The sequence below is a fragment of the Haemaphysalis longicornis genome, unplaced genomic scaffold (assembly GCF_048455015.1).
Source record: "Haemaphysalis longicornis isolate Haplotype H1 unplaced genomic scaffold, Haemaphysalis longicornis Haplotype H1 scaffold_1, whole genome shotgun sequence".
Taxonomy (NCBI): Eukaryota; Metazoa; Arthropoda; class Arachnida; order Ixodida; family Ixodidae; genus Haemaphysalis; species Haemaphysalis longicornis.
Genome location: NW_027526203.1, coordinates 476,004,059 through 476,022,706, shown reverse-complemented (window position 1 = coordinate 476,022,706; position 18,648 = coordinate 476,004,059). Strand labels below are relative to the sequence as shown.

Sequence of the window (18,648 nt, the reverse complement as noted above, 5' to 3'; positions counted from 1 at the left end):
AGAAAACCGCGCCAGCTACCCCTTTTTGTCGCACGGCACACACGCTTTGCATAAGCCTTTGCCCGTTTAAGGGGGGACACCCCTCTTAAAACTATTTCTTTTAATTTTTAAGTAAACTCTGTGAAACTTGTCAGTCTTGCTGCTTTCCCCCCACTGATTTCAAATATGGCATTATTTTTTTAGTTGGTCAATTAGGTCCTGAGATAATTAGTGGTAATTAACCATTTTTGGAGGAACAATAGACAAAACTGTGTTGGTCAGAAAACTGTAATCTTTAAATTTTCCAACACTATGAACCCTGGTGAGTGCAATAAGACAATCAGTTTTTTTATTCATCGCTTGGAACTGATTTTACCGCTCATTAGACTTCAGTGTTTGAAGTTGGCACTCAAAATGGCTCCTTGCCAGTGTTGCCACCAAGGTTTAATGAGCTGTAAAATTGGTTCCAAGCGACGCATCAAAAAACTAATTGTCTTATTGCACTCACCAGTGTTCATAGTATTAGAAAATGTAAAGATTTCAGTTTTCTTACCAACACAGTTTTGTCTATTGTTCCTCCAAAAATGGTTAATTACCTCTAATGCCATATTTGAAATCAGTGGAGGAAAAGCAGCAAGACTGACAAGTTTCACAGAGTTTACTTTTTTTTAAGGTTTTTTTTTTTAGTTTTTTTAAGAGCAGTGTCCCCCCTTAAAAGAAACGCGGTTGTGTACCGACGTGGGGTACCGACCAAGGATACCCCACGCCTTGTTCTGGGCCTGCCTACAGTCCTCGTTCCACCAGGGCCTCCTTAGGTTGCGCGGGGCACCAGAGACCTGCGAAATGGAATTTTAGGTAGCGTCGAGGACGTGCACCGTAACACGTGCGGTTGCCTCCTCCACGTGTAGATTTTTTATGGATGCGTAGTGTAGTTTAGATGTCTCTGTCAATGTATTCCAGTTCGCTCTGGCTTCACTGAACTTTTTGTGGGAAGGTGAACTGTTTCGGCCTTTCCCTATGCATGTTAGTGCAGTAGGAAAGTGGTCACTGCCATGTGAACTCGTGCCCACGTCCCACTCAAGAGATGGAAGGGGAACTGCAGAACCAATAGCTAAGCCAAGGTGTGAATAAGTATTGTGTACAATATTACGGTATGTAGGCTGTTTCATCTTGAAAGAGCATGCTCCCAAGGATGTTAGGAATTTTTCAATCAGGCGACCTCGGGCATCCGTGCAGGAAGAGCCCCAAAGATTTTTATTTCCGAGCCCACTGCTCCTTGGAGTGGATATAAACAAATTGAAATTGAAAGAGAATTGTGCGCATTCAGGTCGCCTATAAGGATGTAGTGTTCAGGCAGCTTATCTACTAGCGCCTCGAAATCAGAGCTCAAGAGCTGAAAATCAGGAGGAATGTAAATGGAGCATACCGTTAATAACCTATTAAATACTTTGTTCGAATTGCTATAGCCTCAAGGACAGTGTTCAAATTGATAGGTTGGCATGCTAAGGATTTCCGGACGACAATGGACATTGCCCAAAGACTGTGTGCAGCCGTCTCTATACCTGTTCTTTCCGTATACCATATAACTGTTCCATTAAATTGTTGTGTTTACTATTTAAATGTGTTTCTTGGAGATGCATCACGTTTGGCTGATTGGAAAGCAATATCTCATATATATCGTCTAGATTTTTTAGAAGGCCCCTGTAGTTTCATTGGATTACGTTTTCTTTTCCCATTGCGTACATTTAAGAGTGACTAGACTGTTTATGTTGTGGCTTTCAAGGCTGCGACTGTTTCTTGGGTTTTTTAGTGGGCTTGGACATCACAACCCGTTCCTTGCAGTGCAATGAAGGCAGGGGCGGTCTGACGCTCATGTCGTCGTCAGATGTCCTCCGAGTACCCGAAGGCTTCGGCTCCTTGGACTGCGCCCCCCTTTTGAGTGTTCTTTGCTGCAACGGAGCAGCTGTGGGCCCCTCCGTGTCCTTCTCCTCCGTGCCTTCAGCTATACTGGGGCCTGGTGAAGCGGTAACAATTGCAGCAACATAGCAACATCGCCACCGACAGAGGGGGTGGCCACTTCAACCAGCTCAGCAGAAGGTGCGGTGACAGGTTGGGCTGCCTAAGGCAACCCGGGGGGGTATCAATCTCGCTGACCTGTGTCGCCTCTAAAACCTAAAACCAGACACCCCTCTGCACCCCAGCGAGCTGTGTCGGCATACCTCCATACGAGGAAAGAGGCAAACCTCTTTCCCGCCTCTGGGAAGGAGATGTTTTCTGTGACCTTTACACTGATGATGTGTGGATTTTAAGGGCGCAAGGCCGATTGAGGGCAAAGAGCGCCATTAAAAGAGCGCCAAAGAGCGTCATTATGTTGTGTTTATGTTTACACTCATGTTATGTTGTTGCACAGGGATGTTTTGTATCACAGGTTTCGGTTGGATGCTCATGTTGGGCCCATTTGGTGCACATTGTTCTGCCGCGACAGGAGTTGGTACCGTGCCAGAACCGCTGGCACTTAAAACAGCAGCGCGGTTTAGGTATGTGTGGTCGGACAGAACAATGAATGAAGCCTGCAGTTATGTGTTCAGGAATTGTGGAGCGGTCGAAAGTCAAGATGATGTGCTTAATGGATATTTCCGTTATCCCAGCATATAGTGACGCACCTAACAGCCGTGATACCGTGATCTTTTTGTCCTTCCAAAAGGTCGGCATCCGTTTCAGTCATCAAACCTGGCTCAGAGGTCACACCCTGGGAGCTGTTGAGGCTGTGGTGAGGGTGACCCTGATGCCCAGACCTGCCATGCCGGTTTATTTCAGGAGGATTGTGGCTCACTGCTGACACTCAACCTTGACCAGAACTTCACCGGTTCTGAGCTTTTGAGCATCGTATGATTTGCCAAGGATGCCTTCAAGGAACTTAACAAGGTATGCAGACTGAGAGGAATGAGGCTTTGATTGATCCCCCGATTCAATTATCAGGAAATGGGGATAGTTATACGGCTTCCGGAAAGAAATGGTTGGCGGGGCGGAAATGAACTTCGATGCAGCCTCTCTTCAGGGGCCGATCATATTTGGGGGAAGGAAGGGGGGGGGGGGGCTACGATTTACTATATGGCATGTAATAAAAACAGGGAACCGGGGTACTTTCTTCACTGACTTTATCCTGATGGCCAGAGGTCTTGAAGCTGGCATACAGACAGGGAGCCTATCGGCCAGAGCCTATCGGCCAGAGGATGACCAAGGCTCTGACGGCCATCGTTTGAGCATGGCCTCCGAGATTCACCCGCGCGCGTTTTGCTCCAGCTGTCCCAATCACCGCGCGCCCCAGCCAAATTTTGTAAGCGCGCTGGTACTGCCGCGCACCGCCATGCGGCAGTGCGCACCTATGCATCGAATGCATCGTTCAGCCCGTTGGGCCGCTTTATGCGGCATTTAGCGGCATGTCAACGCTCCAGTTTTTCTGGTCTTGGCACGAGTGTGTTTGCGAGTTTATTGGCCACATTTCTGCTCAGCTCCTGCCGAAGATTCTTACACAGAACACGTGTAATGGATGTGTCCTTTATTGGAACAGGCGAGAACTCGACATCTTCGAGGCACAGGTCTCCGCCCTTGCAGGTCGAGCCCCCCGATCTTCATTGACCCCACCACTGTTCCCTCACGCTCTTCCGCGAAGCGAAAGCCAACATATAACTGTAATATACGTTTTATGCCACAAGGCATACAACCGCATTTAGAAAAAGAGCAGTCTATCGTTGTTGGATCATTCCAGAGCGAACGTATACATACCGAAGAGTACCCCACGTAAATGTTCAGCCCTGCATTTCCACAGAAATGTAAATTGGCGAAGTTAATGTAATTGATCACTACAAGGCGTGGATAAAGATAATTAGTCGAACGCAATTTAGAAAAAAACAAAAATACAGAAAGGAGAAAAATAAGAAATATAGAAGTGATATTAACAAATTCAAAAATATAAATCTTATAATACAGTTCCTCCACAAAGCAAACAAAAATAAAGGAGCAGCGAAAATAATGACAAAAATATGAATAAAAAAATCTCACAGACTGTTCATAACCTTGTAACGCCCTGCATTTGCACAGAAATGCATAATAGCGCGAATAGAGATCATTGATCGAACGGAATCTTAAAAACAAAAAATACAAAATCCAGAACAAAATTATAAAAGTGAACTTACGAATTCAAAAATATGAGTTTTAACATCTCTCGAGCAAAGCGAAGAAAATAATAAAAAGCTCTGACAAAAATTAATGACAGAAGCAAGAATAAAAGAATTATGAAAGCTGACCAAAGTGTAATGCCCTGCCTTTGTGCAAAAAATGTATAATTGGTGCAGTAAACATGTGTAATTAACAGTTATAATAGTGTGAACGGAGACAATTGGTCGTACGCAATCTTAAAAAACCAAAAGCAGAAAATTATTAATTATAAAAGCTAGCTTACAAAATAAAAAAAACGCGCATTTATACACCTCCAAAAGGGATGACAAAAATAAAAAAGCGCTGAAAAGAACTACGGAAACACATACAAAAATATCGTGAGAACGACCAACCGCGTAAACCCCTGCCTTTGCATAGAAGTGCATAATTCGCATTATAAGATGTTTAATATATTAAAAATAGCGTAAATGGAGCTTGAAAACATAAAAGACAGCAAAAATAAAAATAAATTTTCAAAGGGATCTTACAAAATAAAAAAAATAGCGGAGTTAGCACATTTAATTGTTGAATTTATATGGAACCACCAGTCTAGATGAGCCATCTGTGCGCACAGGTATACAAGCAATTGTAAACAGACAAATAATAAGTCGCACATCCGGCGATAATTATGCAGCTTTATATGCTACGATGTATCGTGTAGTTTTTACAGACCATGATTAGCTTTTCTTAACTGCCGTGCAAATGCACTATATTAGTTCACAAAGCACTTACTAAAACCTCGCAAATACTTACTGGCCCTGAATTGCAATGGACGGTGGTGTCTGAATGTATCACCGTTGGTTTGTGTCGGACTTGCATGCTTACGATTTTTTAAGCCTGCCTTAAAAGCCGCGGCAACAAATCTACCGTGACATGCATACCAATCAATTAATATTGCATTTATGCGACAGATGCTTATGCAAGTCACCACTCTTGTAAATACGGTTGGGTTAGGTCATGAGGGGGTTTTTCAAGGGCACTGCGTATAAACACATAGACAAATCTGAAAAAAAAAAAAAAATCAAAATAGGGACGCAAAACCACAGCACAGAGTGCCAGAACCGACTGCGCTTCACTCGTATGATTGCTGCTTAACTCTTTCGTTACCACGCCTATTCAAATCGATCACCGGTGATCGATGATTTATATTGCCTATTTCAACATGTTGTAGTCGTTTCTCGTACACCTAATGCAGGCAGTGATTAGTCTAGGCATTGCCCTTTTAGAATCAGTTTAAATTTTCCCGCTCCGGCGACATTGAGATTTTTGGCGGCGTTTTTTGCGAGCTGAGGTGCGCATGTTTTTGACGAAGGGGGCGTGGCTGCTGCACTTGAGAAAAAAGGATGCAGGTCGTGGTTAGGCTGCATTACCATAATATTTTTTTGTCAAAAGGCTCCTGGCAAGTCAAACACCAAATAATGGGGTCAGCTTTGTAATCCGACAGCGTTGAGAGGTGATAATTACTTGAAAATGGCCCCAGCTATTCACTAATGATCTTTGGTTCGGACAAAGGGCAGCTTTATTCTCCCAAAGCTTATTTCTGATGGTCCCCCGCATGTCTAACAAGTGTGCCTGACATTTTCAACCAGTTTCCAGCAGTTTCGGTTTCGTTTTCGCATTGCGAAATTCATATTTGGCGCTACTACGCAGTTACCCAACTACAAGCTCATTTGCCATGACGCCTCCGTTGCCCGCTACTGCTCCTCAAAACAAGCATGCCGCTCGCGCTTCCACTTTATCTACGCCTTGCTTCTGCGATAAGAGCTTCCGCTGAAAGTCAAACGCTGAAAGCCAAAGTGTCATTCGGGGAGCCAGCCCGAATGCACTCGGTTGAAGTGCACTTGAATAGGCACGTTTGACAGGGGTATGACAGCTAGTAGCATCTAGTGGGTAGTACAGACACTTCTGTCCCTCTTTTGCTCTTCAGTTTCGTTTTTCTGGTGGGTGCTGATTTTTAAAGTGCCTCCGAGTCATGTGACGGACGCTCGTCGACATTGAGTCTAGTTACTTGAATGAGTCTGCACACCCCTTTTTGGATTTCACCAGCACCAACTCTGAAGTCAACTTTGCGTCATCAGATTTTTCCTGACGGGCATCAAACCGCTTGAAACCTCGACATGCATTTGTCAAAAAGCTTCACTGTCTGCTCTGAACTTTTTGAACTTCTAAACTTTTGATCATGTTCTTAAGGTCGCATTCCTTATCTACAATGTGGCACCTTCCTTCAGGTGAGATCGTTTTCTGGCTGCAACACAGAGTTGACTTTTGCCCTCAAAGACCTCCATCCAGCAGCCTTCTTTGTGCGAGTCAAGAAATTCGACAGTAAGACTTGCGACATTGTCAGGACTTTTTTTACAGCAAGTGTGTATAAAAATGTATATTTTGAATTTTTGAAATGCATTTTTTGTGTTTGTTGTAAAACAATATGGCCACTTCTGTCTTTCTGTTCTTTCTTGGTCACAAAATTTTTGCATTCATTTTTTTTCTTTTTTCAAAATAAATGTTGTTTTGAACTGATACCGAGGCAAAGAAAATTTGCCCCTCTACAGTTCAATGCCATACATCTAAGTGTTGTGTATATTTTCGACCATGGAAAAGATTATTGACCACAGCAGCCGAAATTCCTGGTCTTCGAGAGGGCGAGAGAATGCTAATCGTGCACAAATGGCCAGACCGGCCCCGACAGCGAAGGCTCACCATGCCTGGCGGTGGGCCCATGCCCATGGGAGGGGGCGGCGCCACCATGTTGGGAGGAGGTGGGAAGCTGGGGTCGAAGGGCGGCCGATAGCCCGGCGGAGGCGGCCGTCCCATCATGGGCCGCATCATGGGAGGCGGCCCACGCCGCCCCATCATGCCTGGTGGAGGCCCCCGGAACCGTGGGGGGGGACCCCGGGGCCCGAAGCTGCACAGCACACGGGTTCACTGGTGAGACAAGCGTGCTTCCCCCCCTTTGAAAAATTACAATGCCTTCCGTGCAACTGGGGCTCTTAGAGCAGAAGAGGGCATCGCAACAATAATGGGTGCTTTAAAAGCCGCCTTCACATTTACCACACAAGTCACATTTTCTAGTCTATTTTGCTTCACATTGAGAATGGCAACGGCACTTACCCATTTACTTAAAAAATGAATAAAAATGATTTTGCCTCTGGGAGAGTTGGTGGCTAGCTTGGACGAGATGGCCACCTTGGAACCGCGGCACCACCAGGGGTATCCAGAACAGAGCAACACGTGTTTCTGATTCGCGAAGCATCACATGTTCCGTTCAGGATACCCCAGGTGACGCCACAGCTCCAAGGTGGTCATCTCACCACTTTTATTCATTTTTATATTATTACACTTTTATACATTTTCTAAGTAAATGGGTATGTGCCGTCGGTCGTCGTTCTCAATGCGAAACCAAATAGACCACAAAATGTGACCCTCGTATACAGTTTGTTGCTCAGAAAAAAAATTTACAGGCTCACTTATTGTAGTGCATAAATGATCCTGTACACGTTTATCATCATGTGAAAACAAGCAAGAACAAAAGCACCACATGAAAGGCTCAGGAATTAGTAGCAAGAAGTGCATACACAGAAAATACAAGTTCCTGACCCCACACCACTTCAGCCCAACCCCACCATTCTTTTTTCTTCAGCCCACTCACTATGAAACACTTCAGAACGCATAGCTTCTGTGTACACTGTTTAGCTCACCAACTCAGGCCACAAAGCTCGTGACTTTTCTTTGAACATGCTTAAGAAAGCAGGCAGGTACAGTCACTACACAGTCTGATAAAATTTCACAGTGCAGGCATGTGACACCTCCCGCTGAAGGCCTTGCCCAACTGTGCCATGCCATCACCGCTCACCCCCCAAGCTTTCGTCACCCCTGCATCGAGCTGTGTCTGCCCCACTCTGTATCCCGCACCATTCAGTTACTCGGCTGACTCCAACAGCTGTTGGCCCTCGACATCACTTGCCCGGGCCATGTGGTTCTTTTGTAACCTTTCCACGGCCTGCGCCGAAGACTGGGTTCCAGGTGGTTGGATAGGTCCAGTATTTCAAATATCCCCTGCAAGTTTTTTTTCGATAAATAGAAAGTGGCTTTGACTCCTGGAGTCGGCGGTAGCAAAGTGTCTCTGTTATGTATCCCATTTAGACTATGCACCATTTCATTTTTTCACAGTACAAGAATGACGAGTTGGTGAGAGAGGCTGATCATTGGCCCTACCAAACTTTCAGAATCTCTCAGCTTCGTAAGGCTACCCACTTTCTTAAAGGAGCCATGAAGAGAAAATGCAAGTTGGTTTTATTCGAAAGATTTCGTGTTTTATAGTGACCCCAGCGCTTGTCCGGATACAAACGGTGCTTTATTCACTGAGAAATTGAACAATTTAGGTTAAAATTTTGATTTCCCGCTCAATCGTGCGTTTTCGTGGTCCCAAATGACATCACAGGAACCGACCGCTCTGCAGCCTAGAGTACCTTCATTCACGCATCCGCCGTACAGGGTAGAGACACGTATACACTGGCGCCGCCATTTTCGGTTGCTCGCTCGCCGCCGAAGCAAGTCATTGTGTCAAAACCGCGCTAAAATTATCGCCGCAACGCGGTTTACTGAAGAAGTTTGAATCATATTGTCTCTTTCGCGTTGCTAGGTCTCGTGGGAAACGAAAAGAATAACGCGTTGAGCACGTTGGCCCAATTGCGGCGGCACGGGACCGTTCAAAGGTTGTCTCCACCCTGTACAGCGGTGTTGGTTTGTTCCCGCGTTTCTTTACGTTGCGTAACCTAGATGGCGCCACCATACCGTGGCAAGCGTTTGGTTTGTTTTTGGCTTGTTTTTGTTCTGGGAGAAAATATTCGTTCCCTGAAACAGTGCTCGCTCGACGAATGGGGTCACGTAATACACCGTTGCTTGCGACAATCGGCCAGTGTCGTCTGAGACAACCCCAAGCCCCATAGTGCTGTGCAGCTAAACCAAGCATGCTGTGCGCAGTACGAACAGCAGAACGCTTCAGTACTTCTATGTTTACATGTGCTTTCGTAACTTCCACTGTGTGTCCCATCATTCTTATTGCTTTGTAAAGAATGTGCCCTAAATTTAAGCGCAAATCGCTCGTTCGTCTAGTTTGTAAGCTCTACCTAATTTGCGTCTCCTTCTGCCAGCCTCCGCCAATCGCAGAGCTTAGCTCATGTGACATCACAGGTTCTGTTGCGGGAAATGAGCTGGTGGGTCGCATGACCATTCCCGTTTTTCCTAATTATGTAGCTTATTTGAGCGACGTTTACGTTAAAAGTGGTGTCAGTATGATTCTAACGAGACAATCTTTTGAATGAACCAAACTTGTGTTTTCTCTTCATGGCTCCTTTAAGACTGTTCTCACTACAGGAAGCATAATTATAGGAATTGCAAACTTAACAAAGTTACATGATATCATGTTTAAATGTCTTCCTAACTCCTCAGAACTTTAGGCCCCTAAAATATCAAATTGGTTTTTGCATTTTAACATTTCTCATCCAATAGCTAAACGCAAATTTCAGAATTTTTTAGAACTTTCCCCTCACCGACGCTACTTTTTGTCTGTTTGGGTTTGATTTCCAAGCTCCTAATTGTAGCGGCCCTGGGGAAACCAAATGCTCCCTTTTTCCCCCTCCAAAGCCTTATAGGCACGCCACCGCCGCTACACTACGGCCGGCTGGCTGATCTGGCTGGGATGGCTGCCCACCAATCTCAGCAGGGCAGCCAGAGCCACAAGTGATGGTGCCCTCCTCCTCCTCCCCACTTCTCGCATTGTTGCCATGACAACAAGAGGAATCAGTTCGGTTGATTCGAAAGATTGAGTGTTTTATAGTGGCCTGAGCGCTTGTCCGGCAGCAAACAATGCTTTATTCACTGAGAAATTAAACATGTTAAGCCAAAATTTCAATTCTCCCGCTCAATCGTGTGTTTTCGCGACGTCGACAACGACATATCCAGAGCAGGACCTTAAAGGGGCCCTAAATAGGCTGCCAAATGTTACGATTTTGCGTGCGCAGTCACTGGAGTACTATCCAAGGAACGTCACCCCGCAAAAATTGTTTAAATTTGTTAAGTATTAGCCGAGTTATCGCTCATTAAAAGGGGACACCTATAAGGCCTGGGGCTCTCCTCCTCTAGTAGTTCCTCCGAAGCACTGTGGAAGCCGCGACGTCATCGACCCGGCGCAAGACCACCGAGAGAAACAGGGCAATCCATCACCCTCCTTGATGTACGTGCAGTCATTGGCTGCGCCAAGCCCTGCGCGCGCTTTTTTTTTTAACACTCGACGCGCATGCTCCGCCCACCAGATTCCGGTTGCACGGTGAGCGCTGTCGCTGTGGTTCGCGTTCGCGGCGCCGCACTGGGCAGTGTCTCGTGCGTCATAGAGGCGCGTCAGAGCCGGAAAGAACTGCGTCAGAGCGCGCAAGTGTGGCGGCAAGGTATGGTTGGTGAGCCAGGAGAGAAACTGAAATCTTTTTTTCGTGTTTGTGCGGCCCCTGCTTTACGCAGAGGTGTAATATTTGGTACACGTTGTCGTGAAGGGGTACTCTAGCGATTGCGCGATTGAAATGACGACCTTCGGAAGCCTATTTAGGGCCCCTTTAAGACTGTTGACCAGGGCTGCTACCATCTCATAAACAACTGTTTGGTTATCTTTTTTATTGCACACTTTCATAGATGGCACTGCAATACCACCGAAGTGCCAGTGTTCGCACTTTGCTTCTGGCCGGACTTCTTTACCTGTCGTATTTTTACTACGGTTCATACTAATCATTTCCTAAAACGTAAGCTATGGCTCAACAAACCTGGTCATGTAAGTGACCGTGACACTTACGTCAGTTGGTCAGTGTGGTGTCAAACAAACCCAATGCGTCTGACGACTGTAATAGGCCGTGCCGGCCGGTAAGCTGCCGCACTAATTTCTTAAGTGTTTACGTGTTTGTTCATAACTTTAATTGTTCACCCCAATATAAAATGAATATGCATTACATTTAACCACAAATAGCTCATTTGGCAAGCTTAAAAGCCCTGCCTAATTTGCGCTTGCTTTTGCCGGCCCCTTGCACAGCTGGGCATGACATCATGGGTTCTGTTGCGGGAAATGAGCTAGTGGGTCGCACTGCCATCCCCTTTTTTCCTGATTTTATAGCTTATTTGCGCAAAGTTCGCTCAATCTTTCGAATGAACCAAACTTGTGTTTTGTCTCCATGGCCTCTTTAAAGGGGTTATGCAAATCAAACTTTTGGCTTGAATTGTTCAATTTATCCGTGCATAAAGCATCGTTTGCTGCCAGACAAGTGCTGGGGGCACTACAAAACACCAAATGTTTCAAATAAAACACTTGTATTTTGTCTGCATGGCCCCTTTAACACGGCAGCAGTGTAACTTTCACTTCCTTGGGAGGGGAGGATGTGACGCTAGTCCCAAAATCAGGGGCTAACAGGGCACCTCCTGCTTTCACCATGACCAAGATTAAAAACAACTGGCTTAAATCCTCAACATCGTATGTCTGCAAAGTTATTGAATCAGCTCTACCATCCTAGACTGGCCACGGAAATGCCTAAAAGCCTCAAGATTCCTAAAAATTTCCACACGGATTAAATGTTTTTTTCAGAAAAGACTCACTCTCAGGCCTGCGGGTTGTCAAACTCGCTATAGTGTCTAAAAATCACTTGACGAAATTTCCAAAAGCAAATAGACGGTTAAATGACTAAGGTTGAGTTTTAGAGAGTCATGGCACAGCTCGTACTCAGCCCAGGGACTAAGTTAGGAGAGCACATTCCTCCCATGACAAAGGCATTGAATAATGCAAAATTTCTTCATGCTTTGAGGTATGAATTCAGTTTAAATGTGTTTTCACAGATGAACTGGTTATTGTGTCTAAAGATTCTCATACAAATGACCAAAAAGTAAGCATGATAGTTCTGATTAAGCAAAAAAAAAAAAAGCAGTAGCAGTTCGGAGGTTTTAGTACAAAAAGAGGAAGCTATACATGTTGCATTCAAAGGGGCCTTGAAATCACCATGCCATTGCACAAATTGCATGTTTTTCTATCTCGTCCTTGCAGTTTCATGTGCACTTAGAATTGAGCTAATTAAAGGTGCAGAGAATTTTAATTTTTTTCTCATTAAGAAATACAGACAAAGTGAGGTAAAAGTAAACAGACCATGATGCATTTCTGACACCAAGCAAAGCACATCAACCACAGCTGTCCTTTTGTGACTCTGGTAAATTAACTTGAGTCGATAATGCGTTAGCCCCTGCCTAGGCGAGAGATGACCTGCTTCAAGAGCACGAGTAGCAGGACAACGTGCCGCCAGCCAGTGGTGGAACAGTGCACCCTTCCAAAGGGGCTGGGACAGTGATCGTCCACGTGAACAAGGGGATTCTGGTGGAACAGTTAACTGTCCACTCCAGGATGCAGCCACGCCACACCTGTTGCCGACGCAAAATCTGGCTTTTGTCATTTTTGCCTCAGGCTTCACAAGTGCTTCTCATTGGCAGTGTCACCACAAATGATAAACCTTGTCTTAAACAATGCACTAACTAGCACTGCATAATGAGGGGCTTCCAAACTGCAACTGCCTTTAGCTGATAATCTATCTGGTCTCCTTTGCCGTTGTTTTCCTAACACTCTAGCTAGCAGTGTACAAAGTGTCTCAAACATCGGTTGCCGTGGCAACCAGGCACTGGTTGCTGTGGCAACCAGGTGAGCCTAGCTAAGCTCGAGGGGGGGGGGGGTGAGAAACAGGCCCTCCACTCACTCCCGTGGTGAAGCAAGCAGTGTGTTTGGCATCGAAAAAATGAAGGAGGCGAGGCCATCACCATGAGCAAATTGAGAATGTGTGCCCATGCTCCCGTGAGTGTGCATGATCACGCACTGATCCCCTTCCACCGTATTTCATAAACTAACCAGCTCATAATTGCTTTCTCCTAATTTGAGCCAGGATGTCTTCGACATGAGCTTGCTCTGTAATTCACAATGCTTGCTTCCCACACCCAAGCGTTACACCTATAATATATCTTTCAACGGCTTTTTGAATTGACCGGTTTTCTTTTCAGGTGCTCAAATTTCCCACGCAGCTGGTACAATAATATACAAAAGGCCACTAGTGCCAGACTTGAGAAGTAAAAGAGCTGTCGCACAGCGCACCTTTACTATGAGTTAAAACTGAACAGCCACAATACCTGTTACATTGCGGTAACGAACAACCAGCACAGTGCACAAACAACAGAATTGCCATAACTGATGCTAGCTAGCATAGTTCTCATCTATCTACCACTGCCACCATACAGCATCTCTTGACATCCATAACATAACATGGAGCCTCCCAAGCATAAAAGGCAGTTTACACAACATGCTCATCTCACCTAAAGTGATCTGAACTTGTGCCTTCTTGTGCACTTTTGTGCTGCAGGTCTCTTTGCTTCCCTAAGCTCACTCGACAGATCTCTTGATGGTGCGATACCACAACACACACAATTCCATACCCCCGCCTTCTTAGAGGCCTCACTCCACACAATCACATCACTCTCAGTAGCCTCCTACACCCTTAGCCCCACTTTTCCGGAACTCCGAATGTACAAAATTCTCGTAGAACGCGTTGCATACCATAGCCAGGCCCAACTCAAGCGCCTGTAGACTTCTGCCCAAGGTCAAGCTATTCTTAAAGGAGCCATGAAGACAAAATACAAGTTGGGTTTATTAGAAAGACTGCTTAGTCCCGATAACAATGATACCAATATCATCGCAATCTTCGTACAAATAACGGAGATATCAAAGAAAACGTGTGAAGCAGTCGCGACCCCCTAGCCAATTTCCCGCAACTTTTCTACGATGTCACGGAACCTTGTTTGTGCGATTGGCGGCCGCCTAACTGACCTGTCGCGACGACATGACTGGACGTCTGTAATGGGGCCTCTAGTTCCATTTGACCGCATCACTTCAATGCTAACGTGCAGTTAACGTACTGAAAATTATGTTTTATTGTTGGCCCGTATGACATCATTCTTGCTCATAACACGTCACTGTGGCGCAAAATTTGAAAGGTTTTAAATACTTCTTGCTTTTTTTCAATAAAAAAACATCTTTTGTGGCTGTAATGGAGCTGAGGGAGATACTGAATCCTAGTTCTTTCAAATTAAACGAAGTTGTATTTTCTCTTCATGGCTCCTTTAAAGCGCTCCACTACCCCATGCCCTGCGCTTCAGGGTCTCTCCAAATGACCTGTTTTCGACTTTCTCAAGCAACACTCCCTCAAACTCAGCCGGCACAGCTTCCTCCCTTCTTCAGTCTCACCCTCCCTACCACCACGCCAGCATTCATTTTCCCCGACTGCCACACAACCCTTCCCAATTTCGCTCACCATGAGAGCCACCCACACATGGCTGACCCCATCACTACCACACGAGCTTCGAATCCTCGTCCACGTTGTACGGGCTCCTGGCAACGGTGGCATGGGCCGAGCAAACGCGCTAGCCCAAGTACTTTGCCCGGCTTCACCCACATCCTGGCCAATCCTGTAGCACAACACCAATGGTTTGCCCCCAGCACCGCGCTTCCCTCCACTCTCACGCACCCAGCACCTGTCACGCACCCTGTTCACACTCGTGAGGCTCCTTCGACAGGCGCAAATATCTTCGCTCCCTTCCCACCACATTCATCACTGCATTTATCAGCACCCTGGCCACCCCTCCTGTTCCACCTGTTCCTCCTACCTATCCATCCCTCATTCTTATTGTGAATGCACCCCGCCCTCTCTTGCCAAATCCCTCACCTCCACCACTCCCTGGAAGTTCTGGCTGTCTGTCCTGCCAATCGTGAACATCCAGGCTGACCAGGAAGTGATAACATTCTTCAGCAGTACATGGACCCAGTAAATTGAAGGCCACAATTGGGACCTAGACCTAGGTCCTCTGGACAACACTGTTCTCTCTCTCGCCCACTATGATAAGCAATGAAGTGGATTTTGTCCTTGGCTTCGGTCCTTCAAATGCCAATTTTCTCTATGGGTCCTGCGGACAATTCCCCTGCACATATTTTTGCAAATCTCACGCCACAGCCATTGAACAGGGCAGCACAATGCCCACGCAACTAGTGCTGCACCCATCGGTCTCAGTGCAATTCAAGCCGCACGTCCCTTCCCCACCAGGCAACATCAGTAGCCGCTTTAAAGATGCAGCCTTCTGGTGCTGGCACAGCTGCAGTGGTAACAGGTCAGCTTGTGACTCGTGGGCTTCTCAGATCGGTCCTGGCTAGGGGATCTACCACAGAGTTCGTTTTAAACCATGAGGGCGCGGGCCATCTTACCTCGTAGATTGCCGTTTCCCGATAAAATATTTTTAAGAAAGGACGAAGCTTGATGGCATCTATGAAGCTTGCTATTGCCAAAGATGAATGCATAAGACATAACATCACGTACAACGCAGATGAGAAGAGAAAAGTAGCCAGACGGTTCTATACTAAACCATATGACGTTAGGCTAGGGGGACAGTATGAAATCTACCAACTTGGTTCGCGAGCTCCCACTAGCAACTAAAATAAGAGGTGGAATAGGCATTCAAGGAGATGGAAAGAAAAAAGGCCACAGGAAAAAATGTGTTAACCATAGATCACCTAAAGAGCAAAGAAACACGGCACTAGAAATGCTGCCAAATCATTTTCAGAATACGTTCCCACAACTTTACGGGCGCCTCTGCTTAGAATAATACCAGCATAATTCTGATTCACAGGAAGTGCAATGCACCGAGAAGCATGCTTTAAAGCTTGTAAAACAGACAAATACAACAAGAAGCACCTCCTGATGTAGCTAAAAATGTAATCACAAAGTACTATTTGCATGCTATGAAAAAATTTGGATACAATTTAGATAGCAAATTCACACATGAATGTATTTTGACATGTGCCTAAAAACCAGTAATGTGGCATAAAACCCCATAAAGAACAATCAAAAGCAACTATAGAATTACTTTTATCTTAACGCGACTTGTTACAGAACATAAACAAGAAAAGAAAGAAAACACCCTGATCAGCATATTGAACAAATGCATATTGAAGATAGCAGGTTTAGAGATCTCAACAGTAGATACACATTAGGATTAAAGGGACCCTGCAACACTTCCGATAAACGCTTTCACGCTTTCTTTCGCAACTGGAAGCACTGTGAAAGTATCATCGGCAGCACGGAGTGGCACTGCACGATTTGCTCGTGACAGGAGATCCACCTTCCCAGGCGTTTGGTTCTTGCAGTGCCGTGTGGCAGTGCATTAACCAACTGCCTTGTGGCCTTGTACCCGTCAGGCACACGGGCTCCAGCCCCAACTTGACAGGCTCATCATTGTGCCAAAGAGGACGATCATGAGGAGCAGGATCCCACCCAGCAGCTCCTCACAGGGACGATGATGGGTATGCCGTGGCCGTCATACATATACTTTTTTCTTGGAGCCAGGCACACACTAGATTCCGTGATGCCACCATTGTAGCGGAGCTGGAAGCATGTACTGGTAGCTCAGATGAGTCCTTAAAACCTACTACACAGCGCTCCGGACTTGGCATGAAGCAAAACTGGCCCCCAAGTAAAACATCCGGGTGCTCTCCGCTTGTGTGATGCAAATTTTGGGGAGCAAAGCGTCGCTGCAGTGGGCACAAAAGTTCTGCAACATTTTGTTGCCATGAGTTGCTCATTGCAGTGCGCAGAAATTATGCAACATTGTGTGTCCATGACCTGACATTCCTTGCACACGCCATTTAGAGAAAAATGCATGGAGTCAATCTGGTAACAACAGGCCAGTCGTAAACAGGTACTGCTGCCCTACGCTGCAACCCCACTTTCAACGCAGTGCACCCACGAGCCCGATCGATTAAAAATTACGCGCTTACGACTAAACGGCTTTCACTTGAAATTAACGACACTCCAGTGGATGCTGCCGCAATAGATGCCATACATCCACAGCACTGCGCTCCGTCGTTTCATGGTGAAAGCTTCCTTTGCAACACAGGAGAACGTGACACGTCCACTGATTAACAATGGCAACGATTGCTAGCTCATTACGTTACTAACATAGGACAAAATGAACACGCATATTTTAACATATTTATCACACAATCTGGCAAAACGAACAAAGAAAGAAATGAAGAAAACCACACTATTTGATCGAGGCATCACCATAGTTCTAAACTGCCGCCATTGCGCGTCCAACAGATCGCAAGTACCCAAACAATACGCGTGCACTTAGTGGAATAACGTACAAGACATACACAAAGGACCACTTCTGTGGATCACAAGCACATAAGAATCGAACAGCCCTGTCGGCACTATAATGCCGGGCGGCATTCCGCCATTACTAAAGATCAGCAGACATCAAGAGAACGTTCCGGCGCAGACATTACCTTGGTGGGCCTCTTGGGGGAAAACCATCGGTTCCCCGGTTGCGGTGCATAAAACCACCTTTACCGACGTCGTTTGGCCCATCGCCATCACCCATCTCAAAATTACTATCCCCCATTATTAGTAAACACGCTTTCCAAGCGACACACAAAGCATCGAACGCCGAGCCGACGCGGGCTGGGCCTGTTAACACTAGCCCGAATCTTGAGCACGCTAACAGTTTCTCGCAAACGTAGGGGGCGCTAAAAATTAGTAAAAAAAAAAAGAGAAGTCATATATCTAGGCAATGCCGCATCTAGGACTAGATTTTAGCACAGAAAAGTCGGGAGGCATGGTTAGCATGGTAAAAATTTGGTATCGGTTCAACAACTAATAGTACCGCAGGGAGAATTCTAGACAGGGACGTCTAGCCACCATACCGCAGGTAACGAAATACAAATATTGAAATGCAAATAACCATAGAGTTAATATACTGGCTAGTATACAAATAACTGTCTATACGCCACGCCTATCTAAAAACCATAAACACGCTTTTTCATAGAGTTATGAAACACAATAGTGCGAGCGTGAGAGTTATCTGGAAAGGGAGTAATGCAAGACGTGATCTTTTGTACAACTTTAGCTAATCTAAAAACGTTGACTTTAGCTACGCATAAAAACTAGACCCTGCTGGTGCCCTAGGGCAGGTGAAGGTCTTTTTCAAATGCAGTACTGCGTCAAATAAAAAATTCATTAGAAGGGCGGTAGTTGGTATCATGAGGAGCGCACAGCAGCAGGGAGACAAGTTGTTGCTGCTGAAGAACTTAATTTTATTTTGAGCCTGGTGATGATGTGGGAGTGGTCCCGTTCGAGGAGAAGTGGCAGGGTGGCTGTCTCAGCCCTGGAAACAATTCGAGCACAACTTAGGCCTCTTGAAGGTGGAAGGCGTCACGGGACTTCTCTCTAAAAGCTTTGGAGCAGCTGCATGAAGAATTGAAGTACTTTTCCGACTTTTTGAGGAGATTCCAAGATAAAGAAACGGCTGCTGACGAGCAGGAAGAGTGCGGATTGTCCAAGAAGA

At 45.8% G+C, this 18,648-nt stretch overlaps 1 protein-coding gene across 2 annotated transcripts in view; it reads right to left on the bottom strand.

Annotated features, from left to right (window-relative positions):
* Positions 1-17,802, bottom strand: part of LOC144156288 (transcription elongation regulator 1) — a 119,519-nt gene extending 101,717 nt beyond the window's left edge. For both annotated transcript variants that reach the window (XM_077688239.1, XM_077688240.1), the window contains exons 1-2: positions 17,591-17,802; positions 6,895-7,099 (exon numbers count right to left, since the gene is read on the bottom strand). In XM_077688239.1, coding sequence (XP_077544365.1) covers positions 6,895-7,099; positions 17,591-17,706 — 321 coding nt within the window. In that variant the 5' untranslated portion in view covers positions 17,707-17,802. The remainder of the gene's footprint in view (positions 1-6,894; positions 7,100-17,590) is intronic.
* Positions 17,803-18,648: the final 846 nt, after the last annotated feature.